The sequence below is a fragment of the Nymphaea colorata genome, chromosome 10 (assembly GCF_008831285.2).
Source record: "Nymphaea colorata isolate Beijing-Zhang1983 chromosome 10, ASM883128v2, whole genome shotgun sequence".
Taxonomy (NCBI): domain Eukaryota; kingdom Viridiplantae; phylum Streptophyta; class Magnoliopsida; order Nymphaeales; family Nymphaeaceae; genus Nymphaea; species Nymphaea colorata.
The window spans coordinates 19,405,956-19,421,246 of NC_045147.1; the positions used below are offsets into that span (position 1 = coordinate 19,405,956).

The 15,291-nt window shown below is 39.8% G+C and overlaps 3 protein-coding genes across 5 annotated transcripts; 1 reads left to right on the top strand and 2 right to left on the bottom strand.

Moving 5' to 3' along the window:
• Positions 1 to 1,753: 1,753 nt before the first annotated feature.
• On the bottom strand, positions 1,754 to 5,762 carry LOC116261709 (psbP domain-containing protein 1, chloroplastic). The gene is made up of 4 exons (XM_031640518.2): positions 5,411 to 5,762; positions 5,265 to 5,297; positions 2,752 to 3,186; positions 1,754 to 2,231 (listed from the first exon to the last, which is right to left on the bottom strand). The coding sequence occupies exons 1-4, from the start codon at positions 5,567 to 5,569 to the stop codon at positions 2,010 to 2,012; spliced, it is 849 nt and encodes a 282-aa protein (XP_031496378.1). The 5' UTR covers positions 5,570 to 5,762; the 3' UTR covers positions 1,754 to 2,009.
• Positions 5,763 to 6,246: 484 nt separating this feature from the next.
• On the top strand, positions 6,247 to 12,538 carry LOC116262596 (ubiquitin-like protein 5). 3 transcript variants are annotated; one of them, XM_031642087.2, is made up of 3 exons: positions 6,247 to 6,367; positions 6,450 to 6,737; positions 7,602 to 7,809. In XM_031642087.2, the coding sequence occupies exon 2, from the start codon at positions 6,509 to 6,511 to the stop codon at positions 6,728 to 6,730; it is 222 nt and encodes a 73-aa protein (XP_031497947.1). In that variant the 5' UTR covers positions 6,247 to 6,367; positions 6,450 to 6,508; the 3' UTR covers positions 6,731 to 6,737; positions 7,602 to 7,809. The 3 variants fall into 3 exon arrangements, with proteins under 3 accessions (XP_031497947.1, XP_031497948.1, XP_049935822.1); XM_031642088.2 differs by having other exon boundaries at positions 6,264 to 6,318; XM_050079865.1 differs by lacking the exon at positions 7,602 to 7,809 and adding an exon at positions 12,485 to 12,538 and having other exon boundaries at positions 6,264 to 6,737.
• On the bottom strand, positions 8,692 to 10,587 carry LOC126410457 (ubiquitin C-terminal hydrolase 12-like). Its single transcript, XM_050080170.1, has 4 exons — positions 10,457 to 10,587; positions 10,182 to 10,351; positions 9,764 to 9,981; positions 8,692 to 9,051 (listed from the first exon to the last, which is right to left on the bottom strand). The coding sequence occupies exons 1-4, from the start codon at positions 10,585 to 10,587 to the stop codon at positions 8,692 to 8,694; spliced, it is 879 nt and encodes a 292-aa protein (XP_049936127.1).
• Positions 12,539 to 15,291: the final 2,753 nt, after the last annotated feature.

The window sequence follows — 15,291 nt, forward strand, 5'->3', positions numbered from 1 at the left end:
ATTTATGCTTTGGAACCCCACAACGAAGGGAGTTACGATTTCAATTTCTTGAAAGTTAATACGACTGAATGGACCATAATGAATCCATTGATATCGTCCAATCGGACTGAAGCCATATCTAAATTCTAATATGAACCTTACTGCAAGAGTAAGCCTAAGGATATGATCCAAGTGTGCAAGAGGGAGACCCCTCTCTTCCCTTTTAGAGCACATCATGTTCCCTAGAGGGCAGCGGACAATATGATTTTACTCAGGTACTTATGTTGTTTGACATATAATAACAAATAATCTGTCAGTGAAGCATCAAGTTGCACAGGGCAGCAACTCTTTCTTCAGTAAATGATTCATTTCACGAACAAGAAGTTCAAGAAAATTAGCCACTACCTAGCTTGATTTCAAAGCTATATATATATATATATATATATATATATAGAGAGAGAGAGAGAGAGAGAGCAAAGGAATTCTCGATCAACCTCAGACATTTGTGCAATAGAATTACATGGGAGAAGAGAACTACCGAAACTAAATGTCGACTAGACTTCACTTTAAATACTCTTGGATCGCCCAAGAGAAAAGCTCCCGAACGCCGTTTGGCTTTCGGGATTTGTAAAAACCCTTGGGGTCACCAGGGAGAACGACTAAGTTTCAAGCTTGCAACAAGAGATAACTCCCAGACTTGCAAGCTGTTTTGACCACCGTTACCAACAAAATGAAAAAAGAAATGAGTAGCCATACTTAAAAGGGGAGGCCATGCAGACGACATCAGGATACACAATAGAATTGGGAAAATGGAGTGCAGCAAAAAGCAGATCGAAGCAGCCAAGGCAATCCTAGAAAAGAAGCATGTTTCCCTCAAGCTACGGCTGCTATGCACGGTCCATTTGAATAAATAACTTCACCCACAAGGTACTTCGCAATCGTATGATCCCAGATCAATCCCAAGCTTAGGATTGGACGTGACAAGATTGCCTATAACTGATTAGTAATGGAACCTACCCAAATATTGGGAAGGTCTAGAATCTATCTCCATAACAGTTGTATGCCTCATATTAGATTTGCCATCTCTTCAACAGTGTTCTCAGAAATGGCTTCAGCAGTAGACCTCTAACAAACGTGCAAGTTGGAGGAGAGCTTCTGCTGACAACCAAGTGCAAGCCATATATATATGGAAAGACATCCAACAGGATCTTTTTATTTCCTGCTTTAACATAAGTTGAGGCTGTCTCTTGGTCCAGTCATGAAAATTGAACTACTAGCAACGTGACTCCGGCTAGTTAAATTACTTGTGCATTCACCAACAAATGCAAACCAAACAAGGATGTAGAGGATCACTGAGGATTATGCATGGATGCACTTGTATTATATACAGAGAGAAATATAGCCAAACAAGAGATGGAGTTAGTTTTAACGGACAAAGGATGCTAAGAAACTATAATAACTGAACACCAATCAAAGTAACAAGGCTGAATAAAATAAACAAAAAGAAAATACAACTACAAAACCTTTGGCAAGTGTTAAAAAAGATCACATATTAACGCTAAAAAATGATTAGCCATTGTTCAATTTCAAAATTAGGCTTTGGAATTTCCATGAACACAGCTAATCCCAAGTTGACAGTCTGCAGGAGATAGGATTAAAGTTTGAAGAAAGCTGGTGAACACAGACAGTTAAGAATGTGATCTGGACCATGTTTTGCAGTTCAACCTAACATTAGAAAAAGGAAAGCTGCAAACATAGAACCTCATAGCAAGAATACCAAATAGTAACATGAAGTTACTGCTTAAGGATAAAGAATGTACAACGTATAGCCAGAATTCTCAGAAAAATTTTGTCAACAGCCCAGAAAGGTAACATCAAAAGATCATGAGAACCCTCATTCCAAATAGCACTAATCTTGGTTGGAGAGGAGAAAAAATGACTTTTATCAAATAATAGAAAATTTCTTGGTTATTGACAAAAGAAAGGGGATGGCATGTCTACTTTCGGCTTTCATATATTTCGTAAAACTTTTAAGCTGCTGACTTGAACACTCTGAATGAATCCATAACATCACGCAGCACATTTTCTTCAGATGCAAAGACATTCTCTGGGCTCTGTAACCTCAACTCGTATAGACGATTATTTTCAACTCCAAGAACTGAAAGATAGCGCCTATCCCATTCAAGACGGGTGACTCTGTCCTGTGGCATGATAGCCAGCTCATTGTTGTTGGCATATGATTTTATATTCACCTACATGATCATCAAATCAAATTACTCACAAGCAAGATTTTATACAGCAACAATGGCAGTAAAGCAAGCAGCAAAACGTGACTAGTATTATACTGGATTATGGATATGTACTTAAGGCTCTTTTGAGACTCTTCAAGAGGGTTGCTTTTGAGGTGAGTTGTTACGGTGTTTCATGGGAATCAGGCAAGTTAATGTCCATAAAGAAGCACGGGAAGGTATCTCAGTGGTGATAATTTGAACATTTCTCCCGTAGGAGGCATTTGTCAATTGCAGGATCTATCAGCCTTCCACTTTAGCAGTTCCCAACAACCACTGTTACCCAACTTTCAATAAAGGCTTGATAGGTGCAACCATGTGTTCACAGTTCAGGCAATCCCAAATAAATGCAGGGAGAAAAAAGGTGATATACGCATAGGAATAAAACTAAACAACCAGAAAAACAGAAAAATAAAGTAACAAAAAGGAAATAATTTTAGTCATATATAAGTGCAATAAAAACTAAGGAAAAGCAAATTCTTACTTCAACTATGTAATAAAGCTTCCCATCATCAGCAACCTTGGAAGATGTGGAAATAATACTTGATTCACGCCGCACACCAAGTCTGGTTGACATGAATTCTGTCAAATATTGCTTTAATACTTTCTCTCCAGCTGCTTGAGGAGGACCTAAATCCTCAACACTTTGATACCTTGAGGAAGAAGGAGATGATATCTCCAAGGAAAGATTTTCATCAAGAACAAATGGGTCCCGAAAGAATACATCTGCTCCAGAACCTCGAACTTGAATCCAGTTCAAGGGGCACTTCAAGGAGTAACCATCAAAAGTGTCTATATATTCCCTAAATACATCTCTTTGCTCTGCAAATGCACTATCCGTTGGGCGCAGCTTTGAGCAAACATAACCTAGAAAAACCTTACTAATAAAATTCCTGCGTGTTACTGAAACAGCATCACCCTGATAAACCATTAGCAAGTCATGCATGAGATATAAATATAAATCACAAATGTTAAAAGGATAAAGACATCAAATATCGGTGGTCACAAAAATCCAACTCAAATTGGCAACATAAAAGAGTTTCATAGGATATGTTTCCTGATATTTCAGTTACATCTCTCAGCACATAAAGATTTCTAATTTTCTAAAACTCTGAAAAACAGCAACAAAAATAAAAAAGCACACGCTTTTGTAATAAAAAAAATATTATTGAACATATAAAAAATCTAGAATATATAAAAGTATATGATAGAGGAGGGCCAAAAAGTCTGAAGAAAGAAAGTGAATCACCACTTGCGGCTACTTCATTGTTAGGTTTATTCAAATTAGACAGTAGTTGGCTAAGACAGTTGAAGAAGAAAAAGAAAATTTAAGATGATAACATCTTCATAGCCACATGTTTTGCTGCTAAATGAAGATTAGCAAGTTTCAGTTACATTCAGCATGGAGACACAAGGCTTTGCAAAACAGGCTACTAAAATATATTTTCACCTACATCCAGCTTGGGACTTCAATGTGGATCAGGCTTAAGGAAAATTACGCTAATGGTCGACAGGCTTCAATGGGTCAAAGCTGAGTTAAGAGTTCATCGTGAACAGGCTAAACAAAAAACTTTAAAATCATTTGCACCACTAGACTGAGCCAACCAACTTGTGCACCATGAACATGACCAGCGAAAAGCATAATCAAGACGTGCTTGGTAGTGCACTAACGTACATATTTAAACTAGCCTAAATCCACTGAATCAATAGTCATGTTCCACAGGGACTATATTCACCTGCACCACACAAGTTGGATCCAGAGAGTAAAAAATAAAAAATGACTGCCAACATCTGGCTTTGCCATCTTTATCATCAAGCAGAAAAAAAATGTAAAAGCATGGTAACCTAAACTAAAACATAATAGGCTAACAAAAGAAAGAATATGACTAGGTCACTGTATAAGTCGATCTGAGTCAATTTTGTAAATAAAAAATATGGTTTCTAGAGGGCCAAGGTCAAAATTATCAGTTCAAAGGGTGGCCGTGCTATCCAGATTACTTAGACCATCCATAAATTGTGTTGGTATCCCAGGGAAGAGAGGTTTTGAAGATGATCTTCCATATTTAGTGTTTGAACTTCACAAGACAGAAGCCCATTAGAAGATATATTATCGTAGCTGGAAACACCTATCATTTAACATCTCTCTAAGTTGCAACAAGAACTAAGCTTCAATTGATCGATCGATTGGCCAATTTTATTGCAGTAGCTGCATTGATTAAGTGTTTTACGTTTAGCTATAGCTCTTTGTTTTCACTCTTTCCAAGCATCTGTAAACAGCTGAGCAGAGGGTTTTCCATGTGCCTTGCTGCAAAGAAATGGCAAAAAGTTCTACAACTGAAAAGGGAATAGATATATAGGGCATCCCTAATCAAGTATACGGAACAAGATCCGCCAAACAGATGAACATTGAGATTCGCCAAACTGATGAGCATGCACCTCAATACTTACAAATCTCTGAAATTGCAGAAGAATTAGTTTCTTCCAGACTTCCCCACCAAAACCCTCTTTTAACCTTACATAACCACCAAAATAAACAAATAACTAGACATATAAGGAAAGGAAAAACTAAATCTTGAAAAACAGACACTTCCAAAAGATAATGAAAACGTTGGCGTAAGTAATCCAGCCTCTCCACAATATTGCAAAGCCTCCAAGAAACTTAGTTGAAAAGGATACGCTCTAAAAGTATCGCAGATCAAGCTACATTACTCCGGGATTCATTCCCAGCAGAACCCATGAGAAGTAAGCCTATAAGCTGAAAGATATGACTAAAAAATTATTGGTGTCCCTTAAAACACCATGAGGCGTCAATCTGTTGAAAGATTGTAAGGAATGCACCATTTTAAGTAATGGGGATTCACCAAGAACTCCTGTTGTCATACTACAGTGCCATTCCTGCTTTCAATATCAGGATACCTTCAAAAGCCTCCCAGAAAAAATCTCCTAACAAAAATTCACAAGCGACCAAGAAGAGAACGATAACCATTGAGGACGTACCTGCTTTTTGCTTGACACAGCAGAAACATTTGCCTGGACAATACAGACACAAGCAATAAAAAACACCGCCAACAGAGTGAAGAACAACCCACGAAAAGAGAAAACAGTGACAATGGTATCCTGGAAATTGGTTGCTTCTGCATTACCTGGAGCACAACCGTCACACCTCTTCTATTAAAATTGGAAGATGGAACACCAACAGGTAAGGACATCAAGAAATGACATGCCATTTCTTTCTGCTCAACCCAGCCGCGCAATTTTCCCAAATGCTGAGGCGGTATCAGTCCACGGCTCCACGCGCTCATCCAAGAAGATAGCAAGATCAAATAAAATAATGTGAAGCTCGACCATTTGGGTTTTGGCTAAGAATCAAGACACAAGGGGAGGGAGTGAGAGAGGAGGCGCCCCCACCCTCACCCAGTTGACAACCAGTCGGATGTCATCCACCGTGATTCTGCCATCGGTGGGAATCGGGCCGAGCGGACCCAAAATCCGTTATCTCCTTGCAGGCCTGAACCCACGTTGGTTGTCAAATTTATTTCATCAGTCATCACCAACCCGCAACTGGAATCCAATTACTGTTGTTCGACAATGAAAATAAGATCCGATTGCTAAATCCAGATTTGGTGCTTTTTTACGTTCCTTATGCGTATCTATTATCCCAAGCAATCAAAGTTGAGAAAGGAGAGGACTTATCTAACTCAATAAGGATGACTAATAGTTTCCAGATTTACAGATTTTTAGGTGTACACAAGACACACTGTCTCTCTTTAATGAAATACTCCTACAGTCCTACTCACCTGAACTCTCTTTTTCTCTCCAATCAATCTTAACATCAAAACCCTTTTGCCAAATGTGAGAAGTGTAAAGAAAAAAAAAAGAGAGTGAATAATACTTGAGATAAGATTTCCATTTTATCTCGTTTATGGATCCTTAGATCCAGATCCGAACCTGTTTTCAGTGCTTGATACTATAAATAAAGGCAGCCGCAAGGCGATCATTCTCGAACTATTCGCGCGAAAGATGAGCGCGTGTGTGCGTCTGACGGCGAGAGGCCCGTGTCACTCTCTCTCTCATTCTCGCTCTGCGTTTATAGGATTGGGGTTTGATTTTTGCCTGGTTCAGGAATTTTGTAAGTTTTTTTTTTTGCTTTCTTAGGGTTTTCTTCTGGTGGTTTCTTTTTAGATTACTACCCTGCTTCCTCCTCCTCCTCCTTGTGGGTGCGGTTCTTTTGAGGGGCGAAGATGATCGAGGTGGTGCTGAACGATCGGTTGGGCAAGAAGATCAGGGTGAAGTGCAACGAGGACGACACAATCGGTGACCTCAAGAAGCTCGTCGCCGCTCAGACGGGCACCCGCGCTGAGAAGATCCGTATACAAAAGTGGTATACCATCTATAAGGATCACATCACTCTCAGCGACTATGAGATCCACGATGGCATGGGCCTAGAGCTCTACTACAATTAAAACTGCGGTATGCCATCACTTGATCGATATTCTGATGTCAAAGGGGGCGGTCATCAATGGGTTTCTCGTCTTTTGGTTGTCTGTCTTGTCTCCTTAGTTTTTGTTGGTTGGGCAACTGTTTAGTTTGATTTTAGGTGGCTAGTCGAGCTCGGTTGATCAGTATTTGACATTTGTGGAGTTTCTCGTGCCATAGTTCGGTTCTTGTTGAAGATTTTGGCCTTTAATTATTGTAAGTATGCTAAGGAGTCTGTTGATCTGTTTGATGTTTTGGCTATGCAAATTTGCTCTTCAGAAGAAATCTTTGCCAAAAGATTTTTGTGTCGTTTTTGAACTTGATTCCTTGTTCTATGTTCCCGGCATCATGGTAGTGGTTTCAATTAGGAGCTGGCCTTGCCAGGTGGGCCTGACAGTAGGAAAGTATATTTGGTTTCTTAATCCATGTAATGTCATCATGTTTATTTCCTTATAGAACGTGTTGAGGCATTGAACTTCAGGTGGTCGTCTTAGATTGTTGGACGAGATTCTAAGTCTTTTCGATAGAAAGCGTAGCTAGGTGTACTTTCAAGATGATGGAGTTTGTCAACATTGCGTTAGTGCCTTAGTTTTGCAATTCGTACCTCAAGATCCCCTGTATTTTTTGCTGATGTGTACATTTTATGTTTGTGCTTAACAGCGATTGTGAAGCGACTGGTACTTAGTGCGGTAGGACGAAATGCATGTAAATTTTTTGAGTGGAAAGGAATTATAATTGTCGGTCTCATAAGTTAAATGTTCATATTCAAAATCATTTGGGTGAAGTCATGGTTTTGAAAGTGAATTATAATTTGTTCTTGTTTTTCTAGTCGATGATAGTCTTTTTTCTATTTTGCAGGAGCTACGGGATTCTGTTTCCTGGGAACGCAGGAGATCAACGTGATTAAGGCACAAAATTGTTGTAAAATATAAATAGCTTGTCTAGATACTGCTGAATATGCCTGTATGCACCTTAATGTGTAATAATGATGAATGCAATTATGACTGGCTTGTGAAAACTAAAAACAACAAAATTATGGATATTGAACAGCTTTATATTTGTCTTAGTCTCTAGGTTTAGTGGCTATCCATCCATAATTTCTCTGGGAACCCCAAGAAAACAGGTTTACTTGGACAATCATCCTACCTTGAAAGGGAATCAAAAGAGGGTGATCCCGTGACTTTGCTTGTTCCTCTGCCTCCTTCAGGAAGAGGGGTACCGTATCTTAGTTCCCTCCGTCAAGAATGTCAGATGAAATGAGAAGGTTACGGGACAAAAGTTTTCCATTATCCCAGTCATCTAAGTAGGCTAGAATGTTGCGCACATGGGGTATTCTCGGCTTCTCTGATACAGTTACGGTATCGACTTGGCTATTGGTCGTGTCTCGCTCTTAAACACCTCACTATGTCTCCCTCTTTTTCTTTTTATTTTGTTTTCAGTTCTTTCTGTTTCCTGTTTACTTGCTGATTACTTATATCGATTCAATTTAATCGGATGTCTCAGAAGAGACTACTTTGCTGATTAGTTGGATCAGCTTGACATCGCGTTTTTTATAACTGTACCCCCATTTTTTGACGGCTCATGCCAGTACAGTATAATACAAAATGCCAGTACGCAAGAAAGAGCATGATTATTTTCTTACAGTATGTGTTCATCTGGATACACTGTTGAATAGAGAATTCTGTGTTTGCCATACTTTCAATATCAGGTGGCAGATCACTAATTGGATGCATGTCAGGAATTTTCTTCTCCACAGTTATATGCGGCCGATGCATCTTGATAGAGTTTCAGTAAAATGGGAAAGTACGAACTAACTCTCTCAGGATAACATGTAGTGGCACGAAATACATAACCTTGAATTCTAGATAAAAACCGATTGGCAAACGAGGAATATCAATTGAAATTTAGAAGACTACTTGCTATCTATCGGTAGAAGGGCTAGGGGACATTAGGGCATTACAGAAGAAGAAGATGTACGGAAGTATTCCCCAGAAGTGACGCGCTTCAGTTCCACAAGGTGATCACTGTTGCTGATTGCCAACGCATCTCTGAGCCCAGCCAGCCACTCTTCATTCTTCCACTTGTGATCCCCTTGCAGATACAGAGATTGCAGAACAAAATAATAAGTCATTCTCTTCACGTCTCTTACAGAACCATTCCAGCGCAGCTCCTTTAACACACTGTCCCCTACACCACTCGCCACATGATCGAGATGAGGGATTCTGATGAGAAGACCGTGAGGGAAGCAGCTTTCATCTGCTGTCTGATCCGTATGGCATCCAACCGCCTTACCAATATACAGATTCAGCTTGAGCCACAGAACATGCAGTTTTATCAGAACCAATTTCATACTATAATCTGCAAAGCTGCCCATTCTATTAATCGGCTGATTCAGACGAACTGGCCATGAATTCATAAAAGTTCTTAAGAAGTTTAGCTTTGCAAAAAAAAGAAAATGTAAAAATTTCAAAATTAGTTAAAATAGATAATCTTGAAAGCTTATGATAATTAAAACCAACGAGGCAGAACCACAATAATCAACTCCCAAATCAATACCACCGAACGTTTGTACATTCTGAACAGATTGAATCAAAATAATACACATCACAGAGACATCAACAATGGCAGGTTTAAATGATATTTATGAAACCAATTCAAGAGCACCACATGTTCTTGAACTAAATTTGCAAATTTTGTCAATTTCCTTCTTTATTTAATTTTCGTATATTGTCTACTTGTTCTTTTTTACCGAATTGTTATATATTTTTGACGATACACACCTAAATCGATTGAGTCAGCCGGTTGAAAGAATCGATGCACGACCGCACCACAATTTCAGGCCCTTCAACTAAAATCGGAACAACCCTTGTGCTATTTGAATTGAAAACAGCTTCCTCTTAGGAAAAGGAAGATCATAAAGTCGGGTTCTTTTCTCATATTAAATCAGGAGTTGACGCTCATGGTTAGGTTAACGATCTTAGTTTCAAATCCTGAGCATCGACTAAACAAAAGTAGCTTACTTTGGTAGGAGCTGCAGCGCTGCCCTGCCCTCCGGTGGCTTCCTCCTTCGAGTCATCAGGGTACGTCATGTAACCGACCACCTTTTGAACAGTGATACCGACCTCAACCACGCACGTACCGTTGACAAGATACCGGTTCTCCGGGCAGCATAGAGTACTGAAACAAATGAAAGATCCATAACAGCAGTGATCTTGAGCTGTAAAGGAATGCTTCTTATCTGTTAAACAACAAGAAGGGAAATGAAAAAAGAGAAAAATATGCCGCGAAGGTTCGGATAAAATTTTTTTTTGGGCTGCTTTCACAGCAATAATTGGCTTGATTAAACACGCCATTAATCAATATGCAGGATGCAGTAAAAATCAGCTTAAAGAACTGCCGGCGGAACATAGGAGATCAATTTTAGACATTTAGGCATACTCGCTTTGTCAGACTCCTTGCTTGTTTGATCGACAACACCCAAGGAAACTTCTGCGTCGACGGACCATTTACCCTGCTGGGTTGGAGAATCCGCGATACACAGGAACAGTCCAAGATGACCTGACGTTAAAGCAGGGACGTTCCGGTTACAGAGGGAGGCCTTTAACTTCCTGCAAACTCAGCGGAATTTTATGTAAAGTGACAAAAGGACGACTTGAGGACGATGGATATGATGAAGTTGATGATGGATATGAAGCGAGTAGGAGAGAGTATACCATTTACAGCCCCCAAAAACAAAAACTTCGGAGTAGTAATTTCCGGTCGATAAATTGGAAATGTTGCCGATCTTCCAAGTGCACCCAGTCGAAAGTAGCTCGCCAATCGGCCGTGTTTCCGACGTGTTCATGGCTTGCAGGTGAAAGCCTTAGGAGAGATACGTAAGCAATTAAGCAAATGGTTGCCAGATGAACTCACAATTGGCTCCACCAGTACATTTGGCGGAACCCGTTGGAAACAAGTTCTTATTCGTACTGGAACTGCTTCTAGCTATGCGGAAGCCTTTATAGTTTATACAAACTTTAGGAGAGGTGGAGTTCAATGACCACTCACCAAGTCAAAGGCATCACAATTTTTTAAGAATCTCTGACGAAATTATATTCCCAACCCACTCTTTTAAGTTTTCTAAATATCACGGATTCCAATTTTTTGCGGAAGCTAGAAGGACATCTGTACTCAAAAGTACAATGAGAGAATGTTTGAATGCTACTGCAAAACTAACTTCGTTCATCTGGTTATTGAGTGGGATACAAAACTCCGTCTTAGGCAACTTTCAGTATCAGATGTCAGAACACCTATGTCTATGCACTTTCAGAAGTTTTCAAAACTTATGTGGCGGATTAGTATCTGATACAGTTACATAAAATTTTACTCAAAACTTACAATGCAAACGTATTTGCCCTTGACACTTGACGTCTCTCTATCTCTCTCGCTCAGAGCTGGATACAAAACTCTGCGTTTGGCAACGTATGACCTTCTACGGGAAGTCCAAAGCAACTTATTTCCCTGAAATCAGACGCTTCAATTCCGTCGCATGATCGCTGTTGCTGATTCCCAAAGCGTCGCTCAGCTCACTTAGCCAAGCCTCATTAGACCACTTGTGATCGCCTTTCGTATAAAGAGATTGAAGAACATAGTGGTAGACCTTCCTGTTGCAATCTCTCTGAGAACCACCCAACCATATAGCCCAATCTCCTGTCACATGTCCAATACATCAGAAACTTTTTAAGAAGAAATCAATTTAAGTAATTCTTATGCAAAAGCAGTTTTAAATTTCTTATGGTTCCAAAGTATCATGCACAACTTCGAAGATCGTGGGGAAGCTCAAACGAAAATTGCCACATTTATCTATCGCCAATCCACTTTGATTTAGACCGGAATCTTTCAATGCGATAAATGCAGATTACGAATTATTATTTTTAAATGTAGAATGTAGAGCCTACTTACTGTGTAGCGTTTTCAAAGAAGCAAATATATTCAAGCACCTAGGTTGCTAGTTCTAATGAATTTGGTGGGAAAACCCTAAAGTCCAAATTTCATTTTTATTGAAACTTCGTTGATTCAGTTTTTCTTTCCATGTTATCCGATATGAACAATTCAGAAGCATCATTAATTCGTTATCTGTTCCACCTGATACCTTAAACCCCTCTACGTCGCTTTTTCTTGCTCTCTTTCTCACTTGATGTATTTTTGTTTTCAGCTTTTTGTTTCTTCTTTCTTTACTGTGCTGATTACTCGGAACTAAGGCTGGGCATCGGGCCTGGGCCGGGCCGGTGGCCTCCTCCTTGCAGCCATCATGGTACGTTATGTAAACGACCACCTTTTCAAACGTGACACCGACCTCAGCCACACACGTACCGTTAAGAACTCTTTCTCCAGTAAATGATTCATTTCACGAACTCAGCTGCAGCTAGGTGTACTTTCAAGATGATGGAGGTAATTTTATGGTTTACATTGATTCACTTTTTGAGCTTGATTTTATCATATAATTCATGGCTCTAAGTATGATTTATTTGTCAACATTTCGGTAGTATCTTAGTTTTGCAATTCGTGCCTCAAAATGCCCTGTATTGTTTGCTGATGTGTACATTTTATAATGTTAATATTCAAAATCATTTGGGTGAAGTCATGGTTTTGAAGGTGAATATGCAGTCTATAATCATATAATTAGTATGCCTACGTGTGTGATACGGTCATATAGTTCTTGTTTTTCTAGTTGATGATTGCGTCTTTTTTCTATTTTGCAGGAGCTACGGGATTCTGTTTCCTGGGAACGCAGGAGATCAACGTGATTAAGGTCATACGACCAACGTGATTCTGTCTCCCTCTTTTTCTCTTGCATTTTGTTTTTTATCTTTTTGTTTCCAGTTTACTTTGCTGATTACTTATATCGTGTCAATTTTATCGGATGTATCCGAAGAGACTACTTTGCTGATTACTTGGAACAGCTTGACATCGCGTTTTTGATGATTGTATCCCCATTTTTTGACGGCCCATGCGAGTACAGTATAATAAAAGTACGCAGGAAAGAGATTGATATTTTTCTCAGTATGTGTTCATCTGGTTACAGTGTTGGACAGAGAATTCTGCTTTCATATCAGACTCGATAGAGCTTCAGTAAAATTGGAAAATACGTCTAATTCTCTCGGATTAACATGTAGCAACCGAAAATACATAACCTTGAATTGTAGATAAAAAAAAACTATTCGCAAGCGAGCAATATCAATTGAAATTTGGAAAACTACTTGCTCTCGATCGGTAGAAGGGCTAGGGGACATTAGGGCATTACAGAGGAAGAAGAAGATGCACGGAAGTATTCCCCAGAAGTGACGCGCTTCAGTTCCACAACGTGATCACTGTTGCTGATTGCCAACGCATCCCTAAGCTCGGCCAGCCACTCTTCGTTCTTCCACTTGTGATCCCCTTGCAGATACAGAGACAGCAGAACAAAATAGTAAGTCATTTTGTTCACGTCTCTTAGAGAACCATTCCACCGTAGCTCCTTCGACACACTGTCCCCTACACCGTTCTCCACATAATCGAGGTGAGGGATTCCGATGAGCAGCCCCTCAGGGAAGCAGCTTTCATCTGCTGTCTCATCCGTACGGGATCCAACCGCCTTACCGATATCCAGATTCAGCTTGAGCAACAGACATGCAATTATATCAGAACCAATCTCAAACTATAATCAGCAAGGCTCCCCATTCTAGTAATCGGCTGATTACGAGTTGGCTACGAATTGAGAAAAATTCTTAAGTATAAACTTTGCAAAAAAAATGTAAAAAATTCGAAATTAGTTTAAATAGATAACCTTGAAAATTTAAGATAATTAAAATCAACGTGGCAGAACTATAATCAACCTCCAAATCAACACCACAGAAAGTTTGATCAATCTGAACCGATACATCAGTGTCATCAACATAAGCTGGTTTAAATAATATCTATCAAACCAATTCAAGAGCACCACATGTTCTTGAACTAATTTTGCAAATTTTATCAATTTCCTTTTTTATTTAAATTTCCTATATCGTCTACTTATTTGTTTACCGAATTTCTATATATTTTTGACGCTTCACACCTAAATCGATTGAGTCGGCTCGGCCGTTTGACAGAATAGTTGCACGACGACACCACAATTTCAGGCCCTTCACCTAATATCGGAACAACCCTTGTGATATTTGAATTGAAAACAGCTTCCGCTTAGGAAAAGGAAGATCATAAAGTCTGCTTCTTTCTCATTTTAAATCAGGAGGTGCTGCTCATGGTTAGGTTAGCGATCTTAGTTTCAAATCCTGAGCATCGAGTCGAAAAAAGTAGCTTACTTTGGTAGGAGCTGCGGCGCCGCCCTGCCCTCCGGTGGTTTCCTTCTTCGAGTCATCAGGGTACGTCCTGTAACCGACCACCTTTTGAACCGTGATAGCGACATTAATAACACACGCATCGTTGACAAGACACCCTTTCACCGGGCAGTGTACAGTAAATGAATTCTCAAAGAGGCAGTAAATTGCTTGAGGTGTGAAGGAATGCTCCTCATCTGTTAAACAAGAAGAAGGAAATGAGAAAAGAGAAAACTACGCCACGAAGGTTCGGATAAAAAATTTTCTTGGGGGTGCTTTCACAGCAGTAATTGGCTAGAATAAACGCTCCATTAATCAATCTGCAAGATACAGTAAAAATCAGCTTAAAAAACCGCTAGGGGAACAGAGGAGATCAGTTTTAGACATTTAGGCATACTATATTCGGCACTCTCCTTGCTTTTTTGATCGACAACGGCGAAGGAAAATTCTGCGTCGACGGACCATTGACCGTGCTGCGTTGAAGAGTCCGCGATACACACGAACAGATTAAGAGAAATTGGTGGTGGTAGACCACTATAGTCCATGCTCCAGGGGTCAACCATTAACTGCCTGCAAATTCAGAGGAATTTTATGGAAAGTGACAAAAGGAAGACTTGAGGACGATGGAGATGCTGAGGTTGATGATGATGATGAAGCGAGTAGGTGAGACTGTACCATTTACAGCCGCCAATGACAAAAACACCGGAGTAGTATTGTCTTCTCGAACTTAACTTGGATAGGTTGCCGAGCTTCCAAGTGCGCCCCGTGGCCCCGGTCGAAAGTAGCTCGCCGAACGGACATGTCTCCGACGTGTCCAGGGCTTGCAGGTGAACACCTTAGCACAGATACGTAAACAATTAAGCAAATGGTTGCCAGATGAACTCACAATTGGCACCACCAGTTCATTTGGCGGAACCCGTTGAAAACAAGTTCTTATTCGTACTGGAACTGCATCTAGCTATGCGGAAGCCTTTATAGTTTATACAAAGTTTAGAGGGGTGGAGTTCAATGACCACTCACCAAGTCCAAGGCATCACAAATTTTAAAGAATCTCTTGCGAAATTATATTCCCAACCCACTCTTTTAAGTTTTCCAAATATCAAGGATTCCATTTTTTTGGGAAGCTATAACGACTTCTGTACTCAAGTGTAAGGCGTTTTCATTGAAGGAAAGGTAATTAGGTACCTGAGTTGAAGTATTAAATCCTATCTCTGTCA

Excerpts from the sequence above, each read along its gene's own strand:
- LOC116261709 (XM_031640518.2), bottom strand. The coding sequence starts at position 5,569 with ATGAGCGCGTGGAGCCGTGGACTGATACCGCCTCAGCATTTGGGAAAA. Across the intron at positions 3,187-5,264 it reads CTGTGTCAAGCAAAAAGCAG|GGTGATGCTGTTTCAGTAAC; the intron begins GTACGTCCTCAA and ends ATGGTTTATCAG. Across the intron at positions 2,232-2,751 it reads AGCTTTATTACATAGTTGAA|GTGAATATAAAATCATATGC; the intron begins GTAAGAATTTGC and ends ATGATCATGTAG.
- LOC116262596 (XM_031642087.2), top strand. The coding sequence starts at position 6,509 with ATGATCGAGGTGGTGCTGAACGATCGGTTGGGCAAGAAGATCAGGGTG.
- LOC126410457 (XM_050080170.1), bottom strand. The coding sequence starts at position 10,587 with ATGAACACGTCGGAAACACGGCCGATTGGCGAGCTACTTTCGACTGGG. Across the intron at positions 9,982-10,181 it reads CAAGGAGTCTGACAAAGCGA|ATAAGAAGCATTCCTTTACA; the intron begins GTATGCCTAAAT and ends GTTGTTTAACAG. Across the intron at positions 9,052-9,763 it reads GCGCTGCAGCTCCTACCAAA|CTGAATCTGTATATTGGTAA; the intron begins GTAAGCTACTTT and ends CTGTGGCTCAAG.